At 55.8% G+C, this 17,919-nt stretch overlaps 1 protein-coding gene across 7 annotated transcripts in view; it reads right to left on the reverse strand.

Moving 5' to 3' along the window:
- Nucleotides 1-214: 214 nt before the first annotated feature.
- The window catches only part of ACSF2 (acyl-CoA synthetase family member 2), a 30,040-nt gene continuing 12,335 nt past the window's right edge, over nucleotides 215-17,919 (reverse strand). For 2 of the 7 annotated variants that reach the window (XM_007103521.3, XM_028498638.2), the window contains exons 2-16: nucleotides 12,959-13,154; nucleotides 12,458-12,586; nucleotides 12,163-12,216; nucleotides 11,730-11,848; nucleotides 11,446-11,611; nucleotides 10,791-10,886; nucleotides 10,498-10,655; nucleotides 10,118-10,209; nucleotides 9,758-9,834; nucleotides 3,368-3,475; nucleotides 2,003-2,154; nucleotides 1,051-1,192; nucleotides 843-953; nucleotides 630-698; nucleotides 215-361 (exon numbers count right to left, since the gene is read on the reverse strand). In XM_007103521.3, coding sequence (XP_007103583.1) covers nucleotides 311-361; nucleotides 630-698; nucleotides 843-953; nucleotides 1,051-1,192; nucleotides 2,003-2,154; nucleotides 3,368-3,475; nucleotides 9,758-9,834; nucleotides 10,118-10,209; nucleotides 10,498-10,655; nucleotides 10,791-10,886; nucleotides 11,446-11,611; nucleotides 11,730-11,848; nucleotides 12,163-12,216; nucleotides 12,458-12,586; nucleotides 12,959-13,154 — 1,720 coding nt within the window. In that variant the 3' untranslated portion in view covers nucleotides 215-310. The other 5 variants (XM_028498639.2, XM_028498637.2, XM_007103520.4 and 2 more) reach the window with 5 other exon arrangements.

A 17,919-nucleotide genomic window follows, 5' to 3' on the forward strand; every position in this document is an offset into this window, starting at 1 on the left:
CTGGCAACAGTGTGAAAAAGAAGTGAGTGTAGCCCTAAAAAATATTGTGTTGGTATCTCAAAGGAATCGAGTGAGGATTAAATGAAGTAGATAATGCATGCCAAAGTGCTTAGTACCATCGTTGACAAGGAATAGGAGGTCTGAAAGTACTTTGGTCTCTTCCCTTCTCCATCCTGTAGCAGCTGCCAAGAGAGCATGCCAGCAAGAGACCAGCCAAAGTAAACAGAGAAGCTCTTTATGCCAAATCACAGAGCCGACAAGGGGAATGTGGGGGAAGGGCAGGGAGGAAGGATCCTCCCCACTCCTTTATTCACAGGTGTAGATGTTGTTCCATCTGCTCTCGAAGTTTGAATTTCTGGACCTAGAGGAAAGGGAAAGGAGTGAGAACCAGGCGTGGGCCTCTGCCAGCTAGGGTGACCAAGCCCAGCTGGTTTGCCTAGGACTGAGGAGTTTCTCAGGTTAAAGCCAGGAAAGTTTGGGGCAAACCAGGATGAGCTGACTAGTTGGTTACCCTACTGCCAGCCTCTCCACAGAATCTGGCCCACCACTCAGGGAGGTATAGGCAGGCCGCCTGACCTTCTGCACCTGGGCCCCGGGCTCCCCTACCCCTCCCTGGTCTCCTTACACACCTTTCCTGAGACGGTGAGGGGGTAGTTTGTGACAAACACGATGTATCGGGGAATCTTGAAGTGGGAGATCTGCAGACCAGAGGGAGATAAAGCATGAGGCTGGGTGGGGTCCCACAGTTGGGTGTAGGGGACAGTGGGCTGACAGGTTGGCAGGCAGAGGGTGTTGGAGAACTGAGCAACATCGTGATGCTTGGGGTGGGTTGAGGGTCCCACCTTCCCTTTGCAGAAAGCCTTGATCTCCTCCGCTGTGGTCTTCTCCCCTTTCTTGAGCTGAATGCAGGCACAGATTTCCTCCCCCATCCGGTCATCCTTCACTCCCACCACCTTCCAGAGTCAGAGATAGATATCAGACATCCCCATCCCCATCCGTGTCCCCTGCTCTTGGGGTCTCACCTGGTCTCACCTGGGCTGGGCGCCTCACCTGCACTTCCTGCACCTGTGGGTGTGTGTGAAAGAAGTTCTCGAGCTCAGCGGGGTAGATGTTCTCACCTCCGCGGATGATCATATCCTTGGAGCGGCCCAGGATCTTGCAGAAGCCCTGCTCGTCCATCATGGCAATGTCTCTGCAAGGAAAACCCAGGAGCCGCCTCTCACCTCTGCCTCATCTGGCTGGCTCACTCACTCATTCAGCAAACATTTATCAAGCACCTACTATATGTCTTGCACTACTCTAGACTCTGGGGCATATGGCATGAACAAGACATTACTTGGATCGTATAGTCTAATGTAGGAGGCAGATAAAACCAAGTAAACCCATATCTATGGCATATTTTCTCTCTAAACATATCTATACCTATGATTTTCATGGCTGGCTTCTTCTTATCTTTCAGGTTTCAGCTCAAACGTTTCCACCTTAGAGAAGCCTTCTCTGATCACCCAATAATGGGAAGCTCCCCTCCCCACCACAGCCACTCTCTCTCTTATGACCCTATTTTATTTTCTTTGTGATGTTTATAAATGTCTGAAATGATCTTGTTTGTATCTGTCTCCCTCCACCAGATATGTGGGAAGTAAGAACAGGATCTTTCCCATTGTGCCTTCCACTGGACCACCGGTGTTTAGAATAGTGCTGGCACGTGGCAAGTGCATAATTAGAATTTGTTGAATTAAATGAGTGACTGAATCTTGGCTCAGATTTTGCAGGCACTGTCCCAGGTGCTCTCATCTGTGCTGCATTTGGTCCTTCTGGGAGCCCTATTTGGAGACTATGGTCATCCCCATTTTATACATTTTGGAAACTAAGTCTCGGAGATGTGAAGGGGCCATCTTGACACACGTGTTCTCCCTGTTCTAGTTCAATGTTGCCAGCTCAGCCTCAGGACCCCCAGCCTCCCCTCGGCAGCCCAACTCTCCACACTGCCCTGCCTTCTCACCCTGTCCGGTACCACTTGTCCTGTCCAGTTGCTTCCTCGGTCTTCCAGGGCTCACCCCAGTAGCCCAGCATGACGCAGTACCCTCGGATGCACAGCTCTCCAGGTGTGTTCAGCTCTGCCAGTGTCCCCGTCCCCATGTTCACGATCTGGGCCTGGGACCAGGCAGCTTCAGGCTGGGGCCTCCCACCCTCTCACTTCAGGATGGGGGGCCCTCAGGATGGGGGTAGCTTTGCCTTCCTTCCCCCTAGTAATGAAGCCCCCTGGCTCTGCCCATCCCCAGGGAAGGGAGACAAAGGCTGGAGTAGATCCATCACCAGTCCGACACTGGAGCTGGGCATGAAAGAATAGTTGAGGCCCAGGCCAGGAGGTGCTGAGGAAACAGAGTGGAAAGGAGCTGCTCAGAGGAGGAGGCCTGCAGGGGAGCCAGGCCAGCTGAAGAATTATAATCAGTGCACAAGAAAGGGGAGTCTCCTCTTACTTCCCATTAAGCAGTAAATAAAGAAGCCAAAGAGGGTGGCACAGCAGGGCCATGTGAACAGAAGAGGTGGCAAACAGGCAGAATCTGAAAGCCTAGTTGAGAAATGAGCCACAGCCAACGTGCAAGGAAAGCTTAGCCCGTGTGCCTCGTGTCTGCAGCTGTGAAATGGGGAGAACTACACTTGCCCTGTCTACCTCACAGGTGGGCATCCCAGCGAGTGGCAGTGAGGCTGTCAGACACATGCGAGGGGGCTGATGTCACTGCACACTCACTTCAGGGAGAAGGGCAGTTGGCCCCTGGGGAAGCACTCTGGCAGTGACCCCAGAGGGGCAAGGGCACAAGGTGGGAGGGGAAACCAGGTACGGGCTGGCATAAAGCACCAGTGTTAGAGGCTGGGAATTTGAGAGCGAAAGGTGCTCTGGGTCAGCCTTCAAGGTGCAAGGGACCCCCAGAGGAAGAAGCTGCTTGGGAAACTGTTTATGCCAAGCGAAAAGAAGACCTCTGCCGAAGTGAGTGGGGGCGGGTGGGGAGGGCAGGGCTATGGGAGAGAAAGAGCTGTGTAGGAAACATCTCTGTGCCCTGTATCCTCTTTGAGGCTGTTCTGGCTGCCCCAAAACAGACAGTGGGCTTGGCAAAAACACACCTCAGACAGGAAGGGAGGCTGCAGAGAAGTTCAGCTGCGGCTGGCCACTGTTCCAGCTCTTCCCCACTCAGGCCTCAGCCCACAGAGAAAGCCCCAGGCCAGGGAAGACCTTGCTGCTGCAAGACCTTGCTGCTGCGGGCTCCTAGCTGTCCTGAGCGAGCTGTTTGGATCTCTGATTGAAAGCACTAAACATCCCAGGGGGTGAACCCCAGGCGAGTGGTGGGAGGTGGGGTCTGGGGCCCACCTCTGTGTGAGGCATGATCCTGCCCACGCTTCCAGCTTTCCGCTCCACAGCATCCTCGGTGAAGTTCATGAAGGTCACGGGACTGTTCTCTGTGGCTCCATAAACCACCTAGAGGGTCCAGAAAGGGTGTCTGGAACAGAGCCCAGGACTGCAGCAGGATGGGGAAGTTACCCTGAGGGAAGGAACCGGGTGGCGGTGGGGCGGGGAATGGGGAGAGTGGAAGGCAGTTGAATGGTGGGAAAAGAGGCATATTCGGCGGAAGTCAGGAGGCAGAGGCACAGGATGTATTGCAGGCTAGCTCAACTAGCAGGGGCCCCAGGTCTGAAATAAAATTGAGAGCAGGGAAGCCATTCTCTTCCGGCCGGGCTCTCAGTCTTTGTTCTTTCCTGGAGCAGCCACATGCTTTAGCCTGTGGCTCCCAGCGTTACCAATGTCCCAGCCTTCTCCACCTCCTCCCCCGGCTGTCTTAGCACCCCCTTCCTGATTTAGGGCCACAACATCCCCTGCCCCACCCTTCCAAGCTGAAGGACCCATAAACTTGATGAGAAAGCCAGCCTGCCTTGGTCAGCTGGGAGCTACACAGACACAACCCACCCGCAACCCGGGACAAGTGCCTAGCCTTGGGGTAGGTGCCCCCCAAGTTCTGGAGAGTTTCCTGTAAATTTATTTTCCTCAAAATAAAAATACAGCCAAAGCAAGGATTTAAAAAGCCAGTAGAACCACCACACACCACAGGAGAGTTTCCTGTAAATTTATTTTCCTCAAAATAAAAATACAGCCAAAGCAAGGATTTAAAAAGCCAGTAGAACCCCCCCCCCACCCCCCCTTCTAGTGGTCAGAACATCCTAAGCAACAGAACACCAGCAGCCAGCCTTGGAGGAACATCACCAGGCAGTGTTCTCGGCCAACTATGACCCCCATCTAGAGGCAACAGGTGAAAGGGGCTTAGGAGAGGGCAGGCCTCCACACCTGAGTGCTGGGTGAAGGGAGAGGGGCTGGCTGCCCTCTGTTCTAGGTTCCTTCCAGCCAGCAAAGACACCAGACCTTTTTTCATCCTTCAACCCCACCCTACCCCCCATTTCCTCTGTGTTAGTGGAAATGACTCAGGCATAGCTGGGGTTTGGAGAGACCTGGGGTCTGGTTCCTCCCCTCACCCCCCAACACAGACAAGAACCCCTACCATCAGCCCAGAGCTCAGTTTGGGGCCAGAGGTGAGACTCTGCCTGCCCACTCTCCCCTTTCCACAAAAATCTGGACACCGTGGCTGGCACGTGGACACACAGAGACCTGGTCGGCTGGGGCAGGGCTGCCCACAGGACCTAGGGTCGAGAAGCCCAAGCTGTCCAGGGCTGGTCCCTTGTAGCCAGGACCCAGCCCCCTCACCCGCCCTCACAGTCCTGTGGCCACTGCCCAGGTGTGGCTTCTGTCAAGTACACCTTGACGCCTCTCTGGCTGCCACCCTGGGAGAACCCCCCCACCAAGGGGTCCTGACCGCTGGGGGTGAGGAGGAGGAGGTGGGGACCTTTCAGGGAGATTAAGGACGGGGGAGATGGTGCGACTGTGCCTGTGGTCTTCAGGTGTTTGCCGAGCCCTGTGGGTCATTCTCCTTTGCCCCCAGTTCCCACTTTTCTGGTTACCTTCAGTCGTGGCAAAGGGGCATAGGCGGTGCAGGCGAGAGAAACTCAAGCCCGGGGCTGGGAGAGAGGGGCCAGAGGCCAGTCCAGGGCAGGGAAGAGCTGCCACCTCCTGAGAGCTGGCTGCGGTTGCAGTTGGAAGGGGAGCCCGACGCCAGAGAGCCCCATTAAAGCGCCGCCGGCCGGCGACTGCGGCGAGACTCGCGTCCGGCTGTCCGGCCCCGCTTCCTCCCTCGCTGGGTCCAGGGCACACGGCCGAGCGCAGAAGGGGGGAGACGTGGAGGCTCAGACTCGAGCAAACAAATAACTTCAGGGAACGCCTCCCTCTCTTTGGTGTAAACTCCCGGCCCTGGACACACCCATACCCACCCCTGCCGGGGTGGGGGTGGGGAGGGAGCCGAATCCGAGGGCAGGGAGATAGGGGACCACACGGCCCCCAGGGTGGGCGGGCCCCCTCCCCTTCGAGGGCAGGGGCGCAGCTCCAGGCGGGAGGGAGTTAACCGGTGGCCTCGCGGCTCCACGTAGGAGCTGGCTCCCGCTGTCGGCTGCGGTCGCGGCCATCGTATAAATAGGGCGGGAGGCCGAGCACCGAGGACTTGCCGCTGCCCACAGCCCCGTCCCCTGGAGTCCCGGCCATGGCCCGCCCGATGCCCTTGCTCAGCCTCGGCCTCCTGGCCGGCCTGCTGCCGGCGCTGGCCGCCTGCCCCCAGAGCTGCCACTGCCACGGTGACCTGCAGCACGTCATCTGCGACAAGGTGGGGCTGCAGAAGATCCCCAAGGTGTCAGAGAAGACCAAGCTGCTCAACCTACAGCGCAACAACTTCCCAGTGCTGGCCGCCAACTCATTTCGGGCCATGCCGAACCTCGTGTCGCTGCACCTGCAGCACTGCCAGATCCGCGAGGTGGCCGCGGGCGCCTTCCGCGGCCTCAAGCAGCTCATCTACCTGTACCTGTCCCACAACGACATCCGCGTGCTGCGCGCCGGCGCCTTCGACGACCTGACCGAGCTCACCTACCTCTACCTGGACCACAACAAGGTGACCGAGCTGCCCCGGGGGCTGCTCTCTCCGCTGGTCAACCTCTTCATCCTGCAGCTCAACAACAACAAGATCCGCGAGCTGCGCTCAGGCGCCTTCCACGGCGCCAAGGACCTGCGCTGGCTCTACCTGTCGGAAAACTCACTCAGTTCCCTGCAGCCGGGCACTCTGGATGACGTGGAGAACCTCGCCAAGTTCTACCTGGACAGGAACCAGCTGTCCAGCTACCCCTTGGCTGCTCTGAGCAAGCTGCGGGTGGTGGAGGATCTGAAGCTGTCCCACAATCCTCTGAAAAGCATTCCCGACAATGCCTTCCAGTCTTTCGGCAGATATCTGGAGACCCTCTGGCTGGACAACACCAACCTGGAGAAGGTGAGCTCCTGGCTGCAGGGCTCTGCCCCGGTTCCTTCTTCACTGCCAGGAGGCCCAGGGATCCAGGGCCACAGCTGGGCACCATCCCCTCTCCCCTAAAATTGCCTCTTCCTGTGGCTATCTCCAAGGTGAGGAGCTCTGCTACCTCTGTCCTCATCTTGTCATATTCTCACCCCAAATCCTGCCCTGCTGCCCCTGTCCCTAGTCTCGGCCACTGCCCTCCTAGGATTCCTACTTATAAACAGAGCTGGGGCTGCCCTGGCCCCACCAACGGCCCCCAGGAGGCATGTCCAGGGCTCCCAAACCCCCTGCTGTGTGCAGCAGCCACCTCTTCCTGTTGGGCCTTCAACCCCTCCTCTGCTGTCCCCCCCCCGCCCCGTCTCCAGTAAAACTACCACCCCATAAAGGGAGGTTTGTTTACTGAGGAGCCTTCCAGAGGAGTTGGGCAAATCAGGCCCACAAAGACACCCTGTTCCTGGTGGGGAGTGTGCTAAGGTGGGGTGGGGGGCTGGGGAGTGAGGGGAAGCACATACCTGAGGAAGACCTCCTCCATGCCTCCCAGAGGCCCTGATGGATCCCCCATCCCCACCCCCAGTCCACACACATACATGCCACTGCATTCTCAGGTCCATTTCAGCTGAGTGGGGACAGGGGGCCTGCCCCAGGTTGCAGACATGCACCCATGGGTTCCGTGAAGGGGCAAAGGCAAGAACCACTCACCACTGTTAACCTTTGGCACAAGGACCCTAGGTATCTCCCCATAGGAAAGACTGGCCATGCCTCACTGTGTCCCAGACAACGCACTGCCCTTTGCCCACCCGGTCACCAGACCCATCTCCTGGCTGCGTCTTCGCTCAGTCCTTCCTCCTCTGTGATGCCCAGCACCTGGCTGGGTGGGGCTGCCTTGGGTCGGAGTGGAATCTTTCCTTGGGACTAGAAAATCGCTCCGGTGTAGGGGCTCCAGCCAGGAGGTTTGGGCAGGGACCAGGGCAAGGTGGGGGAGATGGTCATCAGAGCAGTCTGATTACCAGGGAACTTCACACCCTTTCCTGGGCCACAGGCACAGAGATGAGGGCAGAATCATACCTGGACGGCAACCAGCCTTCATCTGGGTGGACAGAGTCCGCCTGAGCCTGCCCTTCTTCAGCCCCAGCCCCTCCCCAGCAGAAGTCAGAGTCGCCTGTGGCCCACCACTGCCAGCGTGGCCTTTCCGTGGGAAGTAGAGCAGGGCAGCAGGGGCTCATTTGGGGCAGGGGAGGCCAGGCAGGAACTGTGACGTCTGGGCCAAGATATGGGCACCAACAGAATGTTTCCTTTGGAGCCAGCCAACCTGGCCCAAGACTCCACTGAGGTGGCTCCACAAATAGAGTCTGGCAGGCAGTGAGGATAGAGCTGGGGGACATCCCAGGACCCTGGGGGCTGTGGGGAACCTGGGCCCACTGCCCATTGCACCAAACACTGACCAGCTTCACTGTGTGCCAGCTTGGGCCACTGGGGCCAAACTCTGGCTGCCTCCCCAGACCCAGTGTTTGTGCAGGAAGCATGGTGCCAGGGGAGGAGGAGCTGGATGTGGTCCTGCAGCTACTGTTGACTCCCTGGGCAAGGGACTTAAACCGCCCCCCCACCACCCCACCGCCAATTTACATATTGGAAATAACACTACCTATCTCAAAAGGTGGTTGTATGGATTAGGTCATCTGCGACAACTTAGTCATACCGTGAAATTCCTCAAGGTGCCACTGCTTACGTCCAGGGAAGGACCCTGCCCCTCTGGGGCCATAGAGATGGGAGAGGCTGGACACGGGCTGGGGTGCTCACTCGTGCCCACCTCCCTCCCTAGTTCTCTGATGGTGCCTTCCTGGGTGTGACCACGCTGAAACATGTCCATCTGGAGAACAATCGCCTGAACCAGCTGCCTTCCAGCTTCCCCTTTGACAGCCTGGAGACCCTCACCCTCACCAACAACCCCTGGAGATGTACCTGCCAGCTCTGGGGACTGCGGAGGTGAGAGGACCCCCGTGGTACCCCCAGAACACGCTCATGTGATGGCGTAGAGACACACTGGCCCCGCACTAAGACATCCTGGGCATATGTCCTAGATCTGCTACCTAATAGGTGTGGAACCCTGGGCATTTCCCGATTTGCATGAAGATGACAGTTCCAGACTACCCTGAACCCAAGTCAGCCTGGCCCCATGGCTCAGTGTCCCTTCCTCCAGTACTCTTACTCTCTCCCCTACCCCAGCAACTCTCTGTCTCTCCAGGTGGCTGGAAGCCAAGACCTCCCGCCCTGATGCCACTTGCGTGTCGCCCGCCAAGTTCAGGGGCCAGCACATTCGTGACACGGACGCCTTCCGCGGCTGCAAGTTCCCCACTAAGAGGTCCAAGAAAGCCCGCCGCCATTAAACAGGTGGGGCCCGGTGGGCAGGTCCCCCATTCCCTCTCTGGAGATTCTGGGAGTGAGGAGGGTGTCCCAGGATACTTCCCCACCATGAAAGGGCATGCAGACCCTCCATTTTTGCAGGGAGAGGAGGGGAGGACTGGGGCTCCCCCTCTAAGGGGGAAAATGATACTGCCCAGGACCACCACCATTCTCTCCAAACACCGTCTAGGTTGTTGGGAGTCCTGACACCAATCCTTGCCTCACCACAGGTCCTGACCCAGCCGGTCCTGGTGACTGGTCTCTGCCTTCTGCCGGAGAAACTACTGACCCTCCCACCTCTGACCCCCACCTTCTCCCCACAGCCTTTGCTGATGCACAGAGCTGTCCACACCTAGACATGTCCTGGCAGGGGACTCGGGCACTGCAGCACAAACCCAGATCCACCTGGCGGTGAGAGCTTCATCACGCCTGGCCCCGCGGCTACGGCTCCTCTCAGAGAAGCTGTTGCTGAGACCCCCAAGTCCCTTAGAACCGGAATACGGTAGCCATCAGGATGGCCACTCTTCCAGAATCCTCGTCTCTGCTCCCCTATCCCTGCCATTTGGAAACAAACATCAGATCCTTGCCCCACCCCTCGCTTCCAGGAAGTGTCTCAAGCCCCTACCCCCAACTTTGCCAGCCCCCGCCTGCCAGGACACTCTAGCCGGACACTGGTGCTTTGCCACACATCCTCCCGTGCTGCATTTCTTCCCCAGATTTCTATAAATATAAATTTATGTGTGTGTAATATTTACTCCCCTGTCATCTGTCTCTGTGACTTGAGAGCTGCTGGTTAGCTAAGACTGCTTTTTCTCACATCTGCTTTCTGGAATGAGGGCCAGCCGGAGGGTCTTCCTTGGAGACCCAGGCTGGGCTCCTCCCCACTCCCAGCAATCTCTTCTCGCCCAGCCCCGTCCTCCACTCACCACCAGTTCCTTCATGTTCAGCTTGTTGATGATGGCTCGGATCAGCTCTGGGGATGCAGGGGACCCACCGATCACACCTGAATCAGAGAGAGGGCTGACACAGCTCCCACCTTCTCCAGGCCCAGTGGACCCTCCCTTCACCTACGGCCCTTTTTAGGAAATAACATTCCCTTCTCTCCCCAACCCTGGACCTATTCCTAGACCAGGCAGCTGGCCTTGGGCTGGAGTCTAGGGACACTGGGGATGTGCCTCCCTCCCACCCACGTTTCTACAGTGGCCTTCTTGCCCGTAAATGAAAGATTGGGCACATATGTAGCTCACTGGGCCAATCCTGGCCTGCCACCCTTGGCCCCATCCCACCTCCACACATGGCTGAGATGTCATAACTTGAGAAGTCTGGTTGGTTCAGAATGTCCACGAACATTGTGGGAGTTCCATACAGCAGGGAGCCTCTGTATGAGGGAGGTACATCTCAGAATCAGGCTTGGAAGTAGAAGGGAACTTCCTCTTCTCACCACCCCACCCTGACCCTACAGTAAGGGCCAAGCCTGCAACTGTGGGGAACAGGCAGGAGAAGCTCCTTGGAGGGAGGAACTGGTCCTCTCCTGGGGGGTCTCCCACTACCCCGTCTCCATTTCTCCTGGTTGGAGGGAAGAGACATCTTGGAAAGGGATCAGGGCCCAGGAGTGAGGAATAGGAGGGTCTTATCAGCCCGCAGATAGCTGTCCACTGATGCCCACCTCTCTCTGCTGATGGCCTCCAGCGCTTTCTTGCCATCAAAGACCGGAGAGGACAGGATGAGGGTGACCCCGTGCATCAGGCTCACCATTGTGCCTCCCACGGAACCCAGGCAGTGGTACAGGGGGTTGGGCAGGACCACCCGTGACGTGTCTGGTGGCTGGAGATGGAAGCAGGAGGCTGGGTCTATTGCGGGGCCCCCGAAAGCCAGTTTCTCTAGCCAGCGGGGGAGCCCAGCAAGCCCCCCTGCCGGCACGGTGCCAGGGAAGCCCTTGCTGGGCCAGCACCCCCTCACCTTCTGGTGCAGTCTCAGGCGCTCTCCTATCATGTTGGAGTTGTTGACAATGTTGTAGTGGGAGAGCGTGGCCCCCTTGGGGCTGCCGGTTGTCCCCTGACAAGACAAGCAGGTGATGGCTTGGCCTCTTTCATCCCATCTCCTTCCCACCCTGGGCCAGTGCATGGAAGAGCACTGGACTGGGAGTCAGGAGACCGAGACGGCTGCCCCGGATCCATTCATTCACTCCATACGTATTCACAAAGATTTGCCACATGACTACACGGTGCCAGGTGTTAGGATCCACAAAGGTGGCAAATAAGGTCTGTCCTTATGCCGCTCATGAGGTGGCTCAGAGGACTCTGTGGCTCACCAGCAGATGCCCTCTCTGGGCCTCAGTCTCCCCATCTGCTAAATGAGGGGCTCTGACCCGCGGTGGCTCAGTGCATCTGCCCCTGTGCTGGGGACAAGAGGGCCAGGGGAGGTGGGCATGTGACAAGGTTACCAGTTGCTGATGTTTTCCAGGGCAGAGCAGACAGCTAGGGCCGGCCCCACTAGAAGAGTGTTTGCTCTCCCCCGCTCTCCTCTGCTGCCTCCTCCTTCTCAGGGGAGGGCCACATGGAGGGCAAGGGTTAGTGTGCCAGCCTGGGCTTGGGACAGGAGACCTCTGCCCTACCGAGGTGAACTGGATGTTGATGGGGTCATGGCAGGACAGGAGCTGCTGGGTGTGCCGGAGCCGGGCCAGATTCTGCTCTTGACTGCCAGCTGCCACCACCTCATCCAGGAGCAGCGTCCCTGGCAGAGGGGCGTCCACCGAGATGACTGTGGTCAGATCTGGGAGCCTGGGGTAAGGGAGCATGGTGAGAGTCGGGGGCTGAGGAAGGGCCCACAGGGATGGGTAAGGGATGAGGGGGCCAGGAGGCTGCATGAGGCACCCTTCCCAATCTGGGACACCCCCACCTCTGACTCTTCAAGTCCCCTGGCTGGGCCTTCTCCACCTCTGGACAGATCTGCTTCAGGATGTTGTAGTAATGCTGGGTCTTGAATTGCCTGGGGAACACGAGGGCTTTGCAGCCCACCTGTAGAAGGGGAGCGCCCCACCACGGTCAGCAGGAAGCCCCAGCCTGGGGATGTGGTGGCGTCCTAACAGTTGCTCTCTTGCCCACACACACCACCACCACGACACACACATGCACCATCCCCAACACACACACTAGCCTGTCTGACCAACAACCCGCTCCTCCCACCCACCGTCCGAGGAAGGACAGACTCTGGGGGTCACTCCCTTGTGCATGGCCCCCCAGCCCAGTCAGCCCTCTATGACAACTGGAAGCCCCCTGTGCCAGGCACCAGCTGGCTCCCCCGCCCCCACCAAGGCAAGGAATGGGCCTACCTTCTTGAGGGCATACTCCACCTCCATAGCCTGGTAGGCTGGGTTCACAGACACCTGGTGGAGACAGCGAGGGTACATCATGTGTCCTGGGCAGACTCTGTCCCTCTCACTGCCCCTCCACCCTCAGAGGCAGCACCCTGTACCTTCAGGCTTCCTTGGTGGGCTTCAGGAGAAAGCACTAGCTGGTCTGAAGCCAGCCAGGCACTGGTATGATTCTGGGGCCAAGGGTCCAGGGGTTTCCCCTGAATGATGCCCCCCCCTCACAGCCAGCTGTGCCAGGCAAGCCCCTCCTCACCAGAATGATGCCTGCCTGGGCCGTGGCCAGCTGCATGAGTACCCATGCGTAGGAGTTGGGTCCCCACATGCCCAGACGGTCACCCTTGCAGAGGCCAATACTCAGGAGCCCAGAAGCAGCTTTGTCCACCTGGTATAAACAGGGCACAAAAGGGTGAGATGCAGGTGAGCAAAGGGGCCCATGACTCGCCCCTTAACCTTTGGCCCAGGGGTTCACATCAGAACCACCTGGGAACAAGGGACAGGCAGATACCTAGGCCTCAGCAGATCTGGAGGGGGCTTGGGAACATGCATAGTTAACCAGTGTCCCAAGAACGACTGATGCAGGAGGCACCTGGGCCACCTCTGCCTCAGCCCTGCCCTCCTCTCCTGACATCCCTTGGGGCTCTCAGGCAGCCCCAGCACCCTGCCCCACAGCTAGGCACCATCCTGCTGCTCCACCAGCCAGGGCAGCCTGGGGGCCAGCACCTGCCCGCTTTGAGGGTTCAAAGTCAGGACCCACCTCCTCCTTGAGCTGGGCAAAGGTCAACCTGACGTTTTCGTGGTGGACAACCAAGGCCTCTCGGTCCGGGACCCTCTGTGCTGTGGCATCCAGGCACTGCCCCACAGTCTTGTTAATAAGGTGCAATGTGGTATGGCCCTGGACATAGCTGAGGCCTCCGACGGGCAGGGTGGCGGTGCGATCCATCTCTCCAGAACTGTGGGGAGAAGGGCTGTGGGCTCAACTGCACCAACCCAGGCGTCCCTGGCAACAAAGGCTGGCACACCCCGCTGGGAGGTAGGCTGCTTACAATGTGTGTGGGATACTCCAGAAACTGTCTGATCCGCCCCATCCCCAGGGACCATCATCATTTAACTTAGGACCTGCTTCGCCCTTGGGAGATCAAACCTGGAGGCTGACTTCCTGTCGTTAATCAGAGAGAAGGTTCTTTTCCCCAACCTACTCCCCAGTTTACACTCAGTGCCAGGGGCCTGGAGCCTTGGTGCCAAAACCCTGGAAAGGGAAACTAAAGTCAATCACGCTGATTTGACTAAGCAGGGAGGTAGCCTTTGTGGGCTAGGAATGGCCTCAGCCTAGACACTGCTTCCTCCTAGTAAAAAGGCCCCTGGGTATTTGTCAAAACCCACAGAATAGTCTAACACAAGGACTGAACCTTAATGTACTACGGACTCTAGTCAATAATAATGTACCATACTAGTTCCCTAATTTTAACAAATGTACCACCCTAATGCAGATGTTAATATCAGGGAAACTGTGCCGGGGTGGGGTGGGGAGTGGGTATAAGGAACTCTATGTTCAATCTGCTCAGTTATTGTGTAACTGTTTAGGGGGGCCTCTCTGGTGGCACAGTGTTTAAGACTCCACGCTCCCAATACAGGGGGCCCAGTTTTGATCCCTGGTCAGGGAACTACACCCCACATGCATGTCGCAACTAAGAGTTCACATGCCACAACTAAGGAGCATGCCAGCCGCAACTAAGGAGCACACATGCCACAACTAAGGAGCTGGCGACCCGCAGCTAAGAAGCCCGCGAGCCGCAACTAAGGAGCACGCCTGCTGCAACTGAGACCCAGTGCAACCAAATAAATAAATTAAATAAATCTACATTAAAAAAATTAAAAACTAAAACTGTCTATTATTAAAACTATCTAAAGTCTATCAATTATTTAAAAACAAAAACGAAGAAAAGTCCCCAGCAGTCCAAGTATCACAGGCCTAGGCCCGCTCGTGCCCACTTTGCTGCCCTGGCTGACAGCTGCTGGGCTCCCACCCAGGCCCAGGTGGGAGTGTGGTAGCTCTCAGACCCTGTTCTCATCAAAGAGGGCATGCTCCAGGACCCTTCCAGGATCCTTCCAGGCCTCCTCTGGGCCACCACTGGGTGGTGTGGGCCCCAGGGACCCTCCCTGATGATTCAGTCCTGCAGCTGCTGAGCTGAAAAGACCGAGCCTGGCTTTCACTGCCTGACCGCCTATGGCTTATGGGGGAGAATTTCTGGGAAGAACAAGGTATGCAGGGCAGAGGGGAGCAAAACTGGTTTTCCCTGTAAATGGGAGAGGAGACCTCATCTCACAGGAGGGCGGGTCCCAGTGTGGGCTGATGGGGAGGCTGTCCTGACTTCAACGAGGCTGAGCCACACATTGGGAAGCGAGCGAGCACTGGGCTGGAGTTGGGGGCTAGAGGTCTCATCCCAGGTGTACCACCAGCTGGGTGGGTGGCTGTCACAGACACCTTTGGTGTCCCTTGACGTGTCTCCTCAGTGCATCTCTGGTTTCAGCTGCTGGGACAGTTCCTTGTGGTTCTGTCTGCTCAGGGACTCCCTCAAGTCTCCCCTTCTTAGCTGGACAGTTCTGGGAGGCATCAAGTCCTGGGGGAAAGACCCTGGTTGCCTGCACACACTGACTTCTCTTCTTGTCTCCTCCCCGCACTCCCTCACTCCTACTTCCTAGGATCACAAATAAACCACCAGCACCCAAGTCCTTGCTCTCAGGAGAATCCAAGTTAAGATACCTGTGTCTTCGTCTCTCTAGGCCTCAGCTTCCCCACCTATAAAGTTTGAGGACTTGGATCAGTGGTTATCCTCAAGGGGATGCCATTTACCTACCTGGGCAATCTTCTCAAAGGGTTGTAGCGAACCACCTAAGCCAGGTGGTTCCCTCAGGTGTGCTGGAGCAGAAAACAGCCAGGTGTCACAGGCCTCTGAAGCCCTGCCAGCAGCCCACACTCAGGTTGACAAACCTAAAGAACTACTAAGGTAGTTCCCTGTGGTCACCATGACACCCCTCAAGAGAGACTGTGTACCCAAATCCTTCACTCACAGGCATACTGTGGAGGGCATCCATTTTTGCCCACTGGGAAACAGATATGCTCTTTTCTTTGGGTTTGCCCAAGTGATAGTTGCAAGAGCAAGCATGTAGAGAAAACCTGCTTAAGAAGAAAGCCAGCACAGAGGAAAGTGGGAGAGATGGAAAGAGACAGAGAGACAAAGACAGAAACAGAGACAGGAAGACCCAGTGACAGACTTAATCTTGAGATTGTCGAATACTTAGACCCAGTCACGTGTTAAGGCTACCTACCTCTGGACTTTTCACTGTCAACATAAATTCCCTCTTTCAATTTAAGCCAGGCTGGGGGTGGGGGAGGGGAAAGCTGAACTCCATTTGCGACAACATGGATGAACCTAAAGGACATTATGCTTAAGGGAAATAAGCCAGACACAGAAAGATTAATACTGCATGATCTCACTTATATGTGTAATCTAAAATATGAACAAACAAACAAATTTAAGCCAGTCTGAGTTCGGTTTCTATTGCTTACAACTGGTGAATCCTAACTATATACATTTTTTGTGTTCAGTGGCTTACCACTGCCCTTGAAAGCCTGGCAGGCCACTTCCCAACAGCCCAGCATCTGGATTAGAAGGCAGAGAAATACAGATCTCAGCCAGTTTAATGGTCACATTGTCAACAAATCATTAAAGGTGGGGAGCGGGGGGATCTGCCTGACAACACGGACCCTCTTATTCTCAAAATGACCCGGAGTCCTATCTTGTTTGGAATCTGATTTTCTACACATTCACCATGGTTTTCAGTGGCTTCTTGGAGTGTCTAGTTGGCAAATCAACAGGTTGATTAATGTGCCTCCCCCAAATGCAGTTAAATCGCTCTGTGTATTATCTCCTTTATCTTCATGGTGGCTCTGATAGGTGGTATGAGAGAAACCCCCAGTAGCCCCTTCTCCCTTAATAATACACCCTCAGATGTTCACCTGGCTATGGCCAGGTGGAATAGAGATCACATTTCCAAGCTTCCCCAGCAGGTGGTCTGGTCCAAGAATAAAGTTCTGGCCAATGGGATTTAAGGAGAGGTCGTGTGTGCAGGTTCTGAGAAGAACCCTTAAAGAGAAGCGCATCTTTTCTTCTTTCCCACTGGCTGTAATGCTGCCCATGACAGTTCTCTTGGACCACATGGTGAGCTTGGGCACCACAGAGCAACAGACAGAAGGGCCTGGAGCTTGACAGCAGGCTGTACCATGCCGGCCACAGACTGGCCATCTCCCAGAAGAAGAAACTCCCATCTCCTAAAACCACTGTGAGAGGGGATTTTTGTGATACACACTAAGCCAATTCTAAAAAATACAGGTGGGAATTATGAACTCTCACTGTACAGGTAAGGAAACTGAAGGGCAAAGAGGCAAAGTGGGCTGCCCAGCTGGTAAATAGCTGAGCCTGAAGTGGAGAGTTCAGTACCACTGCCCCAGCATTACAGCCTTGCCTGCCCAATCCAGGGAGAAAGGATGGGATGGGTAATTCTCTTCTTTAGGCTCTGGATTTAGTCCCTATCTGATCAACAGAGATTGGCTAATCTCAATTTTATTTTTCCACAATTGTTTGCTAATTGAACCCAAGAAACTGGGACTGCGTAGGGCAGGGTTGTGGTGGAAACACGTTGCTCCTTCAAAGGACTGAAGAGTTCTAGAGACTCATATTGATGCAATTTGCTCATAAACTTAAGAACCACGCGTCGTTTCGAAAGCCCGAGTGCAAACACCACTGATTCTACTTCCCTCCTTCCTCAGACACACCCAAACACCGTGGTCAACAAGGGTGGCCTCTTCTTTTTCTACTCTTAAACGAAGTGGCAGATACCCCATTTAAACCTGAAAAAGACAATAAAGAGATTTGGTTTCAGGAAAAGTTGTTTGCTTGTTTGTGGAAGTTTAAGGAGTTGGAGCAGGACCGCCAGGAGTCCCAGCTGCTACCAACTCAAGCCTTTAGCTACTTGGACCGGGTATTGTAAAACGCCAGGTGGGAGTCAGTCAGCCAGGCGAGAGCTGGGAGGGAACTGGAGACAAGGCACAGCCCCACCTAAAGGTGTCCACAGAGAATGCGCCTGTGAAAATTCAGTCCCGGATCTGCTGCCAGATCTGATTTCATAAGAGAAGTCAGGAAACAAGGATTTTTTTAAAAAATAATTCTTTTGACCTTTCATCTTTGGTAACTAATGTGTTCACTGTTTTATCCTCAGTGCTTCACAGGGCCTGGAATGTAAGAAGTGCTCAAATGAATGACCAAATGAATGAATTATAAATAATGCACATAACCCAATTAAAAATAAGCAAACAGGGCTTCCCTGGTGGCGCAGTGGTTGAGAGTCCGCCTGTCGATGCAGGGGACACGGGTTCGTGCCCTGGTCTGGGAAGATCCCACATGCCGCGGAGCGGTTAGGCCCGTGAGCCATGGCCGCTGAGCCTGCGCGTCCGGAGCCTGTGCTCTGCAACAGGAGAGGCCACAACAGTGAGAGGCCTGCGTACCGCAAAAAAAAAAAAAAAAAAAAAAGCAAACAACTTGAATAGACTTTTTTCCAAAGAAGATATATGAATGGCCAACAAGCACATGAAATGCACATTAAAACCACAACGAAATACCACTTCACGCCCACTAGGAAGGCTGTAAACAAAAAACC

The sequence above is a fragment of the Physeter macrocephalus genome, chromosome 14, assembly GCF_002837175.3.
Source record: "Physeter macrocephalus isolate SW-GA chromosome 14, ASM283717v5, whole genome shotgun sequence".
Taxonomy (NCBI): Eukaryota; Metazoa; Chordata; class Mammalia; order Artiodactyla; family Physeteridae; genus Physeter; species Physeter macrocephalus.